At 38.4% G+C, this 14,834-nt stretch overlaps 1 protein-coding gene and 1 long non-coding RNA gene across 4 annotated transcripts in view; one reads left to right on the forward strand and one right to left on the reverse strand.

Moving 5' to 3' along the window:
* Positions 1–14,834, reverse strand: part of LOC115219876 (KICSTOR complex protein SZT2) — a 201,426-nt gene that overhangs the window by 49,831 nt on the left and 136,761 nt on the right. For all 3 annotated transcript variants that reach the window (XM_029790174.2, XM_029790175.2, XM_029790173.2), the window contains exons 43-49: positions 13,707–13,824; positions 11,975–12,099; positions 8,290–8,454; positions 6,904–6,985; positions 3,888–4,055; positions 2,372–2,575; positions 901–1,034 (exon numbers count right to left, since the gene is read on the reverse strand). In XM_029790174.2, the coding sequence (XP_029646034.1) occupies positions 901–1,034; positions 2,372–2,575; positions 3,888–4,055; positions 6,904–6,985; positions 8,290–8,454; positions 11,975–12,099; positions 13,707–13,824 (996 nt within the window). The remainder of the gene's footprint in view (positions 1–900; positions 1,035–2,371; positions 2,576–3,887; positions 4,056–6,903; positions 6,986–8,289; positions 8,455–11,974; positions 12,100–13,706; positions 13,825–14,834) is intronic.
* LOC118766253 lies at positions 7,615–8,971 on the forward strand. The gene is made up of 3 exons (XR_005002169.1): positions 7,615–7,625; positions 8,028–8,033; positions 8,813–8,971. It is a non-coding gene; the product is annotated as an uncharacterized LOC118766253 (long non-coding RNA).

The following is a 14,834-nucleotide window of genomic DNA, read 5'->3' on the forward strand; positions in this document are numbered from 1 at the left end:
TATATATATATATATATATATATATATACAGTTCCCTGATTTGATACAGTATATATGTATACACATGTGTGTGTGTGTGTGCATTTCTCCAGTGTGTGTGTGTTTGTTTGTTCCCCCACCATCACCGTTTAACAACTGGTGTTGGTTTGCTTATGTTCTAGTAAATTAGAAGTCCAGGGACTGATAGAATAAGTACCAGACTTAAAAATAAAAATAAAAGAAACTTGAGTCAATTTGAATTAAAGGATGAAAGGCAATGTTGAGTTTGTACTCAGAATGCAAAGAGCTAGAAGTATCACTCATTTGATGTGCTCATGACTTTGCCAATAATAACAACAACAAATAATAATAATAATAATAATCTTTTTTACTATAGGCACAAGACCTGAAATTTGGTGAGAGAGATAGTTGATTACATCAACCCCAGTACTCAACTGGTACTTATTTTATCAACCCCAAAAAGATGAAAGGCAAAGTCTGCCTCTGCAGAATTTGAACTCAGAACACAAAGACAGATGAAATGCCGCTAAGCATATCGCTCGGTGTGCTAACAGTTCTGCCAGCTCAATATTAATACTAATGCTAATAATAATAACAATGATAAAGTAATAATGGTTTCTGATTTAGGCGCAAGATCAACAATTTTGACAAGAATTCAGTCAATTTCATTGATCCTCAGTGCCTGATTAGTACTTTATTTTATCAGCCTCAGTAGGATTTGAACTCAGAACATAAATAGCTGGAATAAATACTGCAAAACATTACATTTTTTTTGTCTGACACTCTAACAATTCTAGAGACTTGCCACCTTGATGATAACGATCATGGTGATGATGATGATGATAAACCTGACCCTTGTTTTGTACAAGATAAATCCTGAGGGAGATTTTGGTTACCTACCTTTGTCGTGTCTTTTGAGGAAGGTGTTGAAATTGGTGGCTTTGACTTATCCTTGAAAAGGGATTTAGCAGATAACTTGGACTGAATAGTTAACTTCCTGGAAGCGACTTGTAATTTCTCTTCGTTTTCTCTCACTAATGTCAAAAGTTAACCAAATTTATAGATGTATTAATAATAAAATGAAAGAACATTTGGAAGTGAAACTTTCAATACTTATCACAGTTGGAATAATTCTTTCTTTCTTAATTGAGTTTTCAAGAATTCATGTTTTCTCTTTGGTATTTATACTCTTGGCTGAAACACACTAGAGAAATGGACACACACACACACACATATGCTGTATCAGATCAGGGAACTGTATATCATCATTTAACATCCGTTTTCCATGCTGGCATGGGTTGGACGGTTTGACAGAGGTCTGGAGAGCCAGCAGCTGTACCAAGCTCCAATCTGATCTGGCAATGTTTCTACAGATGGATACCCTTCTTAATGCCAACCACTCCAAGAGTGTAGTGGATGCTTTTTATGTACCACCGGGACAGGAGCCAGTCAGATGAGCCTGGCATCAATCATGTTTGGATAGTGCTTTTTACGTGGGCCAACCAGGGGATACTGTCATTGGCTACATTCAGTTGGTGCTTTTTATGTGCCCCCAGCACGAGACCCAGTCAGTGGATACTGGCATTGGCTACATTCGGACAGTGCTTTTTACATGCCATCAGCACGAGAGCCAGTCAAGCAAACCTGGCATCAACCACATTCAGAAGGTGCATTTTACGTGCCACCAGCATGGGAACCAGTCAAGGGTCACTGGCCACAATATTGGTTTTACTTGACTCAACAGGTCTTCTCATGCATATCATATCGCATGACACATCAGAAGTACTCTTAAATGGGCTGGACATGCATGGCGGCAATCTCGCTTTAATTGCCAGATCTTCTCAATCACAGCATATCTCCTAAGGTCTCGATCACCTATCACTGCCTCCATGAGGCCTAAGGTTCGAAGGTCATGCTTCACCACCTCATCCCATGTCTTCCTGGGTCTACCTCTTCCACAATTAGGGAGTGACACTTCCTCATGCAGCTGTTCTCATCCATATGCAACACATGACCATACCAGCACAGCCATCTCTCTTGCACACCACATCTGATGCTTCTTATACCCAACTTTTCTCTCAGGGCACTTACACTGTCGTCTATGCACACTGACATTACACATCCAGTGGATCATACTAGCTTCATTTCTTTCAAGCCTATGCATGTCCTCACCAGTCATGGCTCATGTTTCACTGCCATGTAGCATCGTTGCTCGCACACATGCACCATACGGTCCACCTTTCACTCTGAGTGAGAGGCCCTTGTTACCAGCAGAGGTAGGAGCTCTCTGAACTTTTCCCAGGCTATTTTCTCTCCTCTGCCTTCACCATTCACTCCTACTGCATGAAGATAAATAATTTCAGTAACATACCTTTTACAACCGATGGAGAACAAGGTTCAGAGAAAGATGGCAGCAAATCATGAGAGGCCTGGCAGATAGGAAAATTCAGCAGCTTGAACTCAGAAATAACATCACACAAAGCACACTGTACTGACGTGTGAAGTTTCTCCCGTAAATTGTGTACATCAGCATTGCCACGTTGCCATATTCGAAAACGAATATAACGATTTAAACCTGGAGAACAGAAAAAGAAAATTACAGATCAAACAAAATATAGGAAGAAATGGATTGGAATGATTGAATGCAAGTAGCTGTTTGAGTATTAATGATCTGACATGGCTGAATGAAAACTGTACCTGTTTTGGCAACAGTACTTCTTTGGTGCTTGAGGCAAGCACACAGACACACATACAGACACACGTGTGCATACAGACACACGTGTGCACACACACACACACACACATGCATGCAAAAATATATTCATTCAGCTAGAAAAAATGAGAGAGAGACATTACAATTTATTAATTAATTTATGTCATAAGTGACATAAACACTTTCTCTCTTCTAATACACATAACGAAGAATATGCTAATACACAAAACAGAGAGTGAGAGAGAGAGAGAGAGAGAGAGAGAAAGGTGATAGAGGGAGAGTGAGGGAGTACAAGAGAACCATTAAAAACCCAAATCAATGTCATATTAATGATGTCAAATAAGTGGCACCAATATGGCTGTGCCAAAATGTCTCATACTCAGGAAGAATTGGTTCAACAGGGGAATAATATATTCTTTCAAAGAATTTTGTATGTTGTATTTATGGGTTGGGTGTAGACATAGTCATATGGTTCAGACGTGTTCTGGTCCACACGGTTGCTTGCAGCATGTTGGGCAAGTGTCTTTTAGCCATAGCCTGGGCACAACCAAAGTTTTGTAAGTGAAATTTGCCAGACAGAAACAGTGTGGAAGCCACTCAGATGCATGTGTATACATATTTGTGTACACACAATATTCCATGAAAGCATGCCCAGCCAAGGTGTAATGTTATCTTACTTTGAGATAGGTGAAGTTTGGTGACAAGAAAGGCATCCTATTATAGAAAATCTGCCTCAACAAAATCTAACTAATCCATGCAAGCATAGAAAACTGGATGAGTACACACCAGCAAGGAGGACCAATTCTGAGGATACACCTGTGAAAAATTAAAAGGAAATATAAAAGGAGAAAGGGGCTCTCTACCCCCCTTTTGACCAGGCTCCCGTGGCTTTTATGGGTTTTTCCACGAGTAACCTTTCAAAGCGCCTCCCCCTATTGGGAGTTTTAATTGTTACTTATATTTCGTTGTTATCCTGCTTTTGTACACAGACTTTTTAAAATGGACAAAACCCTTTGTAACTTGCATCCTGTGTTTTGTCCCTTTATGTTTTAATTGATTTTTGTTAGCCCTTGTGGCCAATAAATGAATGAATTATAATTATTATTATTATTATTCTCAATATTCAGGGCAAAACTAAGGACCTGACAAGAAGCAACAAATATTTAAAACATACCGGTTCTTGGTGCTGGTAATTTTTCAAGTAGTGCTGACTCTATGAGGGAAAGGTATTTTTCAGGTGGAACCATGTCATCGTAAACGAGCTGCAGAGGTTTCTGGCATCCAGTAAATTTGATTTCTTGTTCATGTTCATCAACAAATGCCATTGCAATACATGCAATTCCTAAAATTGAAATTTAGTGTATAAATTTAAGGGGAAAAAAAAAGAAAAACTGGCAACTACACAGTGCCAGGCTCAGTTTCACTGTGTGGGTAAGTATCTTCGACCAAATTAGTATAGTAGATTGTCTTCTACTATAGCTCCGAGTCAGCCAATGCCTTATGGGTGAATTTGGTAGAAGCAGTTCAAAAGAACCTTATATATACATATCTATTTACTCTTTTACTTGTTTCAGTTATGTGACTGTGGCCATGCTGGAGCAATGCCTTTAGTCGAGCAAATTGACCCCAGGACTTATTCTTTGTAAGCCTAGTACTTATTCCATCGGTCTCTTTTGCCAAACCGCTAAGTTACGGGAACGTAAACACACCAGCATTGGTTGTCAAGTGATGTTGGGGAGACAAACATAGACACACAAACATACACAAACACACACACACACACACACATATATGTATATACATATATACAATGGGCTTCTTTCAGTTTCCATTTATCAAATCCACTCACAAGGCTTTGGTTGACCCCAGGCTATAGTAGAAGACACTTGCCCAAGGTGCCACGCAGTGGGACTGAACCCGGAACCATGTGGTTGGTAAGCAAGCTACTTACCACACAGCCACTCCTATACTTATACATCTATATATATATTTATTTTTCTTTCTCTTGTTTCAGTCATTTGTCTGTGGCCATGCTGGGCACTACCTTGAAGAATTTTAGTTGAAAAAAAAATCAACCTCAGCACATATTATTTTTTTGTTAAGCCTGATGCTTATTCTATCAGCTTCTTTTACCACACTGCTATGTTAGGGGAATGTAAACATGCAACACCAGTTGTCAAGCAGTGGTTGGGTGGGGGACAAACACTTACACCAAAACACACACACACACACACATATATGACGAGCTTCTTTCAGTTTACAAGGCTTTGGTTGGCCTGAGGCTCTATTAGAAGATGCCCAAATTGCAATGCAGTGGAGCCATGTGTTTGAGAAACAAATTTCTTACCACAAAGCCACACAAAAGCCTCCATTTGCCAAAATGTTTGCAAGGCACCAGCAGACCTTAAGAGACACATGTATGTCCATAGAACATGATTACTGCTTTATTTCATTGAGCCCTTATTTGTTGTTCATGAGAAGAGAATCCATCATTCATTCGTATGTGTTTGTGTGTGTGTGTATGGGATTTATTTCATATTGTATATTTTTGATTTTATAGCCCTGTGTGGCTAATAAAGAAACATATATATATATATATACACAGACACAGACACACACACATACACACACATAAGCATAGGCATTTGCTTTCCAACTACATGATTCAATCACTCGGTGTGGCACCTTAGGCAAATATCTTCTACCATAGGACTGGGCTAACTAAAGCCTTATGAGTGGATTTGGTAGGCAGAGTGTGTGTGTATCTGTCTGTGCATAGTCTTTGTGTTTGTTCACCCATACACTAGCAAACAACCAGTGTTGGTGAGTTTATGTCCCAATAACTTAGCAGTTTAGCAAAAAAAAAAAAAGAAAGACCAAGAGAGTAAAACTTGAAAGTAACTACTGGGGTGATTTGTTTGACTAAACCTGTGAAAATTGTGCCCCAACATGGTTGCAGTCCAATAACTGAAACAAGCAAAGAACTTTAATAAAAAAAACTTCAATGTCAAAACAAAAAATAACAGTAAAAAAACAGGACAAAGAAAAAGGCAGTGATGTTTTGTTCCAACTGTTTGAAAATTATTAACTAGTCATAGATGTCAGTTTGGTAAAGTGGATATAGAATAGTGGAGATGATGATGACGATGATGGTGATGTATCAGAGTATTGGGTGCTGAAACTAGCTGAAGCACTGTAAATATTAATTAAGTTAGACCTCAGTTCCAAGTTCAGATTCTGGCTGTTATCCTGCAAAGCTTAAAATAAAATAAGTACCAGTAAAATCTTGTGCTCATTTCAGACGACTATATTCTACCCATACAAAATTGACCTTATACTAAGTCAAAATCAGTTGTAACTAAGTACATTGGAATGAGAAGTATCTCTTGAGTTGATCACCAGAGGAAAAGGGACCTCCATAAAGTTGTGGCCCAAGTATTCTACCAGTTTCATGCTTAAATCAACCAAGTCCAGCCTATCACACCTATCTTACAATGTCATTCTAAAAATATGCAATGACATCATCAAAGTCTCCAAATGATTAATTAAAAACAGTGTGATTAAATAATCATTACATTTGATAGAGCAATCTGAACACTAAAGGGTTAAATTTAAGTTTCATTTGGCCAGATTAGAACAGTTCCCAGCTTCTCCTTTGGTCATCAACCACCTGTGCACTAGAGCAAAATATGCTGTCAAAATTCATGCAATGGCCCACAATTTTTCTGTGTAAGTTACCTACAACTTTATCAATACAAGAAAACTGTACTAGCAGAGCAAATAAAGGAGCTTCTATATAGCCACCTGACCTGTTGGGAAAAAAATAAACAGCAGCCAAATCTCTCTCAGATGGGTAACAGTATGAGAGAAAGGACCAGAGCTGAACAGGTTTCCTGCTGTTGAGGAGCTACACTGATGTTTTAGAAGAGAGAGTGGGAGTGACTGAATGGAGTTAGAGAGAGTGATGAGGTGGGGCTTAGAAGATGATTGAGGGTGCTGAGCAGCAGAATAATAATGACGAAACTATAAAGAGCAAAGGATACTTACAGTAATTAAATGAAAAAAGAAAGGAACATCATATAATGTAATCATAGATATTGATAAAATATGGTATGGTTACAGCTGGAATATTTCTGATCCTAGGTATACTCAACAACAAAAATAACTGTAGTAGCAACAAATGTTCTTACCTTTGCTTCCTGAGGAACTAGGTCGATGGTATAGAAACACTTGGTTTTCTTTTAATTCTTGATGTTCACTGCTTGCATAGTCCTACCATAACAATATAAACAATGTATGTGTGTATATATATATATATATGAGAGAGAGAGAGAGAGAGAGAGAGAGAGAGAGAGAGAGAGAGAGAGAGAGAGAGATAGAAGTAGGGAGAAAGAAAATTATTTTGGAATATAAAACAGCTTGGATTTTACAAGTAAAATTGTAGACAAATCTTATTAAATTTCTTAGAAAGGATGAGAAAACTAGAAATAAGGAGAAAGAGTATAGAAGAGAGATTGCTACAATATCATCTAAATATCTCAAAACAATTTAAATTTGGTTGTATTCAGTATAAAGAGAGAGAGAGAGAGAGAGAGAGAGAAAAGAAGGAGGGAAGGAGAGAGAGATAGGGGGAAAGAGAGATTGCTAATATTAAATTAATGTTCAATATCATCTAAATATCTCAATATCTAAATACAAATTAAATCTGCTTGTATTCAGCTTCAGCAATGGAATGGAAGCAAGCAGTTTCCAATTTGACAGAAATGAGAAGCTTTCTTTAAAACTATCCCAAACTTTCTTGAGCAGCACTATGACAACCAACATGTTAATCTACAGGTACATTTGGTCAAGATATATACCAGATTCTGAGACATTTAAGCAAGTCCGAGTGCAAAACTTCCCACTGAACAGAGTAGGGTTTACTCCACAGCTGAGACTGATACCCTTTTAAAATTGAATGGACTGCAGCAATCATCATCATTCATTTCGTCATCATCATTTAACATCCACGTTTCCATGCTTCCATGAGTCAAACAGAATTTGTTGAGGCAGATTTTTCTACAGCTGGATGCCCTTCCTGTTACCAACCCTCACCTATTTCTAGGAAAGGTATCATTTCCTCAATGGTTAGACATGTTTTTCACAGAAGATCAGAAATGATCGACCTCACTTGTATGACAATGATGTTCACTTATAACTACTACATGATGTCAGACAAGGGCATCCGCACACATCTTGTAAGAAGTTTGCTTCCCACATGGTTCCAAGGTCAATCCCATTGTGTAGCACCTTGGGCAAGTGTCTTTTACTATAGCTTTGGGTCAACAAAAGCCTTGTGAAAGGATTTGGTAGATGGAAACTGTATATATGTGTGTGTGTGTGTCTTTGTGTCTGTGTTTGCTACCCCACCCCAACTTCACAATCAGTGTTGGTGTGTTTGTGTCCCCATAATTTAGTGGTTCGCAAAAGGGGGCCGATATAATAAGTACCAGGTTTAAAAAAAATTCAAGGTGGCACCCCAGCATGACTGAGATAAGTAAAAGATAAAAGATAAGTAAATAAACATAGGTACTTACAATAAAGTGTTTCGATGGGTGATTATCTACATAATTTGGTATATTGACAAAGTGTAACAAGTTCTGTTTCAGATAGTAACTCAGTGCAAATAAGTGTTTTGAACTGCTGCTAGGAACAGTTAGATAGATGGTATCTTTGGGTTTTTCTTTATATCTTTGAATGAACTGAAAGAAAGAGAGAGAGAGAGAAAGAGTGAGAAAAAAAAAACAAAACAAATAAATAAACAAGAATTAAAAACAAATATACCACATGGTTCCGGGTTCAGTCCCATTGCATGGCACCTGGGGCAAATGTCTTCTAGTATATAGCCTTGGGTTGACCAAAACCTTATGAATGGATTTGGTAGATGGAAACTGAAAGAAGCTCATTGTATATATATGTAGTGTGTAGATGTAATATATACAGTGTCTTGCAGATCAATTGAGACCAATTTTAAGCAGGTGACTAAGTGGGTTTAACATGCCATTTTTTTAAACAAAACCTTACTTGCTTGAAAATTTAATCCTCCTCTTTATTTTTCAGGTAAATAGCAAACTGATTTGACAACAGAAAGGCATGGAACAACAGAATCGTTCCACCATTGTTGTTTTGGCATGCACCAGGCACACTGCCAATGAAATTGTTAAGTTCACAAAACTTCCAAAAGCAACAGTTTATTGTGTGTCTGAACAATTTAAAGAAAAGGGAAAGATTGACAGAAAAGAACATGTGATTCGAAGGATAATTTAAAGTTTCTCGCAGGCTTCAAACACTCGATTGAAACCAACCCATCCATATCCATGACAACCCTTGCAAAGAAACACAATGTGTCCCTTTCCATGATATCCAGAGCTGTGAACAGGAACCATGACTAGCTATGTTCGATGACACCGACACCTTCTAACAGCCAAGGCAAAAGCAATTAGAGCCAAGAATTGCCCAAAGCTTGTCATTCATCAAGCATCAAAGTGCAGGAAAAACTCTCGTGTTTGTGAATGAGAAGTTCACTGTGGACACCGAAGTGAATCGCAAAAATTCTCGAGTGACTGCATACAACCCTTCTGATGTCCCCACTATGTTTGAGACTAAGAATCCTGCCTCTGTGATGGTATTTGGAGCCATGGTGAGTGATGGAAGTGTCATGAATCCACACTTCATTGAGTCTGGCTTGAAGATCGGCACAAAGGAGTATCTGGACATCCTGAAGAGCTCTCTGTTACCTTGGATGGAGCAGAAGTTTGGGCTTGACAATGTGGTGCTTATCCAGGATTCTGCATCATGCCATAGGTAAAAAACAACACAGGCCTTCCCTGGTGAGAAGGTGCCATTTTTTGTGAGGGCCAAAATCTGGCCCAGTAATAGCCCAGATCTTTTTATGGGGCATACTTCAAGCAAAGAACAATGCTTCACTACACTCAAGTGTCAACAGTTTGAAGGCCTGCATCGTGCATGCGACATGCAAAATCAAAAAGACAAGTTGCAGCAGCTGCAAAAAGATTTCGTTCTCGTGTGGAGGCAGTAATTGCCCAAAAGGGCAGCCATATTGAGTGATGTTTTTGTAATAAATGTTACATTAAGATTATATTTGTCTACTGCCATTATTTTAGTATTTATAACCAGTTTTACGCATTGTAAAAATTGTCTCAATTTATCTGCAAGATCCTGTATGTGTGTGTGTTTGTCCCCCCACCATTTAACAACTGGTGTTGGTGTGTTTACGTCCCTGCAGCTTAGCAGTTCAGCAGAATAAGTACTAGGCTTACAAAACTAAGTCCTGAGGTCGATTTGTTTGACTAAAACCCTTCAAGGCAGTGCTCCAGTATGGCCACAGTCAAATGACTGAAACAAGTAAAAGATAAAAGGCAATAAAAGAAATTGAAATGATAACAGTTGCTTGGAGAGAATCCTGATACTCACTGACAAACTCCTAACATCATTATCATCATTAAAGATTTTACCCTAGCTGATGTTCTTCAGCCCTAGGTCAAGCCTGATTGAGCAGAACTATGATTAAAAGGATGATAGCCTTGACCATCCCATATTTTTAGGGGCATCTAGGTGCACATTATTGAACGAAGATGATCATCAATTAATGTCCACATTTCCATGCTTGCATGGGTCAGGAAGAATTTACTAAGGCAGATTTTTCTACTGCTGAATGTCCTTCCTGTTGCCAGCCCTCACCTACTTCCAAGTAAGGTAATATTTCCATGGCCAGACATGTTTTTGCATAGAAAACTGGAAATGAGCAAGCTCACTTGTATGATGATGATGATGATGATGGTCATTTACAATCATGACATGATGTCAAGACAAAGATACACACACACATGACTGTATAGTAATCCTTTCTATTATAAGCACAAGGCCTGAAACTTTGGGGAAGGGGGCTACTTGATTTCATCAATCCCAGTGCATAACTGGTACTTATTTCATCAACCCCCAAAGGTTGAAAGGCAAAGTTGACCTCAGCAGAATTTGAACTCAGAACTTAAGTACAAATGAAATGCTGCTAAGCATTTTGCCCAGGATGCTAACAATTCTGCCAGCTCACTGCCTTATATGACTGAATAATAATAACAATAATAATAATAATAATAATAATAATATCATCATTATTATTGTTTAACGTCCGCTTTCCATGCTAGCATGGGTTGGACGATTTTGACTGAGGACTGGAGAACCAGATGGCTGCACTAGGCTCCAATCTTGATCTGGCAGTTTCTACAGCTGGATGCCCTTCCTAACGCCAATAATAATAATAATAATAATAATAATAATAATAATAATAATAATAATCTGTTCTATTATAGGCACAAGGCCTGAAATATTTGGTGGTGAGGGACTGGTCAATTACACCAACAGCAGTACTTGACTGATACTTCTTTTAATTAACACTTAAAGGATGCAAAGCAAAGTTGATCTCAGCAGAATTTGAACAGAGAACATAAAACCAGAAGAAATGCTGTTAAGCATTTTTGTTCAGCATGCAAATGATTTTGCCAGCTAAGTGTCTTAATAATAATAATAATAATAATAATAAAATTAATAATAATAATACTTTCTATTATAGGCACAAGGCCTGAAGTTTTGGGAGATGGAGCTAGTCAATTACATTGACTCCAGTGTAAATGTGATGGAATTTGTCAATCACTTTGTTCATTCCTCCAGGGCATGACATTAGTGATTCACAAATGGATTTATCCTCATGTGCTTTGAGGATTGAAAGTGCAGTAGAGTCAAAATATTTTCGAGAAATGTGTACTTTAAATTGTACTGAAAAATTACATCCATTTGGTTGAAATGTTTGGCAAGTTCTGCCAAGCTACTGCTATTGTGCCTGACATCATACTTATGCCCATTTAATCTTTTGTTTAATTGTTCTGTTGTGCAACCAACATAAATCAAGTTGTGTTTGGTGTATTCCACTGCTTACACCAAATGGGAGTCCTTCTGTATAAATTGCATTTTACACTTCTTGTTGTTAATTTATCATCGTAAAGAGTTATATCAATCTTCATAAATTAGCAGCAGCAGCAACAATGACGATGAGGAACTTATTGTAAACAGTGTTCAATTGCACAACTCGCTAGAAAAGTTTAAAAGAGGAGACAGAGAGCAGACATATAAGCTGAGTACGGAAAGATAGCAATGCAAGCTAGAAGTAGCTGCACATGACACAGAACAAAAGATAAATCCTCTTACCCTGACATCTTGGAAACTGAGTTTACATTTAGGATTCCTGTCTAGCATCACAGAAATGATGTCCAATACTTTATCATCAAGTTTGTTTTGCAGCATTTTTATGAGGTTTTCTTTCATTTCAGCTCCTACAACAGAAAACAGAGAAAATATTATTTAGCTTGAGTAACTATTAGAAAAGATGGTTAAATTTCTGAGTAGCTTCCTTCCAAGAACAATTCATACAATCTCTTTTAGCAAAAAGAAGAACATGTTGCTCATCATGAGCATGAGGCTCCTTCACCTGAGCAGGCTTCATCATCATCATCATCGTCATCATGATTTAACATTCACTTTTCCAGATGGAATTTGTTGAGGCAAATTGGGACCACTGAAAATTTTGTTGTGGGCCACTAATGGTCCAAAGACCATCAGAGTTATATGAAGTAAATTGACATTCATCATCATTTAATGTCCGTTTTTCCGTGCTAGTATGGTTTGGATGGTTTGACAAGGTCTGACAAGTTGAAGAGCTGCATCAAGCACTAATGTCAGCTTTGGTTGCCTCCCTATTTCTCTGTTACACTCTAACCTTTCATCATCTGATACTGGATAAACCTCCTCCAATGCCCCCTCAATTATAGCAAGACACCTGTTTCTGCCTTTCTGTCTCTTTGTCACCCTCTAACTTTTCATCCTCTGACATGAGTTCCCCTCCTCAAATGCCCCTGCCCCTCTCATAATTCCTTGTTTTGCGAGTTACTTGGTGACCCTGCCAATGCTGGTGCGATGTAAAAAGCATCCAGCCCACACTATAAAGTGGCTGGCATTTGGAAGAGCATCCAGTTGTAAAAATCATGCCAAAACTAACCTCACCTGAGCTAGTGCTACATAAAAAGCACTGAGTTCACTCTGCAGAGTGGTTGGTGTTAGAAAGAGCAGCCAGCTGTAAAAACCCTGCCAAATCAGACAGAGTAGTATAGGGTAGTTTTTCTACCTGGCCAGCTCTTGTGAACCATCCTACTCATGCATGTATGGAAGCTGGACATTAAACAATGATGATAATGATGATGATGCTCTTACCCCAGCCACATCATAGTGTGTATTGAATGCTCTTTTCATGACACTGACACTAGTGTGGTCTCTGAGTAGTAACTTGCAAGACAAAGTAAAGAAAGGAAAAGTAAACACCCTCACCCCCAACTTAATGGAAGTGTATTTGAGAGAGTTGGGTGGCTTTATACCAGATCTCGAAGGCTAAAGTATGTTTGAATGATAACAAACACACATTACATATCTGAAAAAAATGATATCAATGATAAAGGTAATACTTCTGCTGTAATGATACAGAGAAAGTAGAGACAAAGAATGTAAGAGATGACAAAGGAGCAAGATATCTGGTGCCTTGCTGTAATCAAGAAGACTCATCCTCCACAGCAGAAGTGTTAAGGCCACTTCCCCTGATGAAGAGGATTGGTCTGCAAGAGCCCTGTGCCGGTACCACATAAAAAGCACTTGTGCCTACACCATGTAAAAGCGTTCATGCTCGACACACACACCACAGAGGGGTTGGCATTAGAAAGGGCATCCAGCTGTGAAAACCAAGCAAACCAAACTGGATCCTGGTTCAGCTCTCCAGCTCTGGTCTAACCGTCCAACCTGTGCCAGCATGGAAAACAGATGTAAAAGGATGATGATCATGATGATGATATACTATAATTTGAGTGCAGCAACCTTTATAAACCAAAGCCCTTACCTGCTTGTGTAATGCCATGAATGCACATCACTATACATTCCTCTGCACGTTTACCAGCATAACTTCCCAAAGAGGATACAGATAATGAATCGACATCTCGAAGTGACCGGGAAGATTCCTGATAGGAACAAAATATGGAAGAATAAAGAATATGCAATTCAAAATTAATACAATGAAATACGAGTTCAATGCTTTAAGCAGAACAGTTGGACAGTTAATGTTAAGTTCATTAGTTAAAAAATATGTTCTTTGATTTTCATTGACATTTTAAAGAATATCAAGATTCTTTAGATATTCTAAAGAAACTGTTACAACCTCTAAAGGCGATGCCCCAGCATGGACTCAGTCTCTGGCTGAATCCAGTATTAGTAAATGTTTAGTAAAAAACCGTTTAACTCTTTAGCATTTAAACCAGCCATATCCATCCATATCTTCAAACTGGCCAGATCTGGCCTCTCACACTTACCCAACAATATCATTCTAAAAATAAACAATCATGTCATTGAAATCTCAAAGTTACAAGGTAATGCATGACTAATTCAAATCAGTGTGAATAAATAAGCATTGCATTTGACAGAGAAATCTGAATGCTAAAGGGCTAACTTTTACTTTTTACCTCTTTCCCTTCTTATATGCAAGACAATGGGGCTTACTCTGAGCACTGTAATTTTTTCCCAGTAAATATACCAGCTACCTTGGACAATCAACAAAGAGCATCTTTGGAGGAATTGTAGCGGCTGAAAAAAACTCTAAGAGATGGATATGCTACTGCAGTGCAGACTGACCAATGCACACCCTTCCTCAGTCCCACCACATTTTTATTGGAGATTAATCTTCACTTGACCCTACACATTCTATCTCACCTCTTTCATTTGTCATTCTCCTTTCTGCCATCTTCCACTACTTTTAAACTTCTTACCACTTCCACTCCCACTCTTTTCACCACCTCAGTCTTATTCCTTCCCTTTTCCCTCCTCAAATTTCAAATTCTTCCTTCCCTCTCGATTTCCATTGTTACAAGCCTTCCTTTCCCTTCCCCTCCGAACACTTCACAATTCTTCCACCGATATTTACAGGGTCATTCATTTGCTCTACCCACCCCAAGCATTACTCTCTCTTTCTCCAATG

This window comes from Octopus sinensis, linkage group LG15 (assembly GCF_006345805.1).
Source record: "Octopus sinensis linkage group LG15, ASM634580v1, whole genome shotgun sequence".
NCBI classification, from domain to species: domain Eukaryota; kingdom Metazoa; phylum Mollusca; class Cephalopoda; order Octopoda; family Octopodidae; genus Octopus; species Octopus sinensis.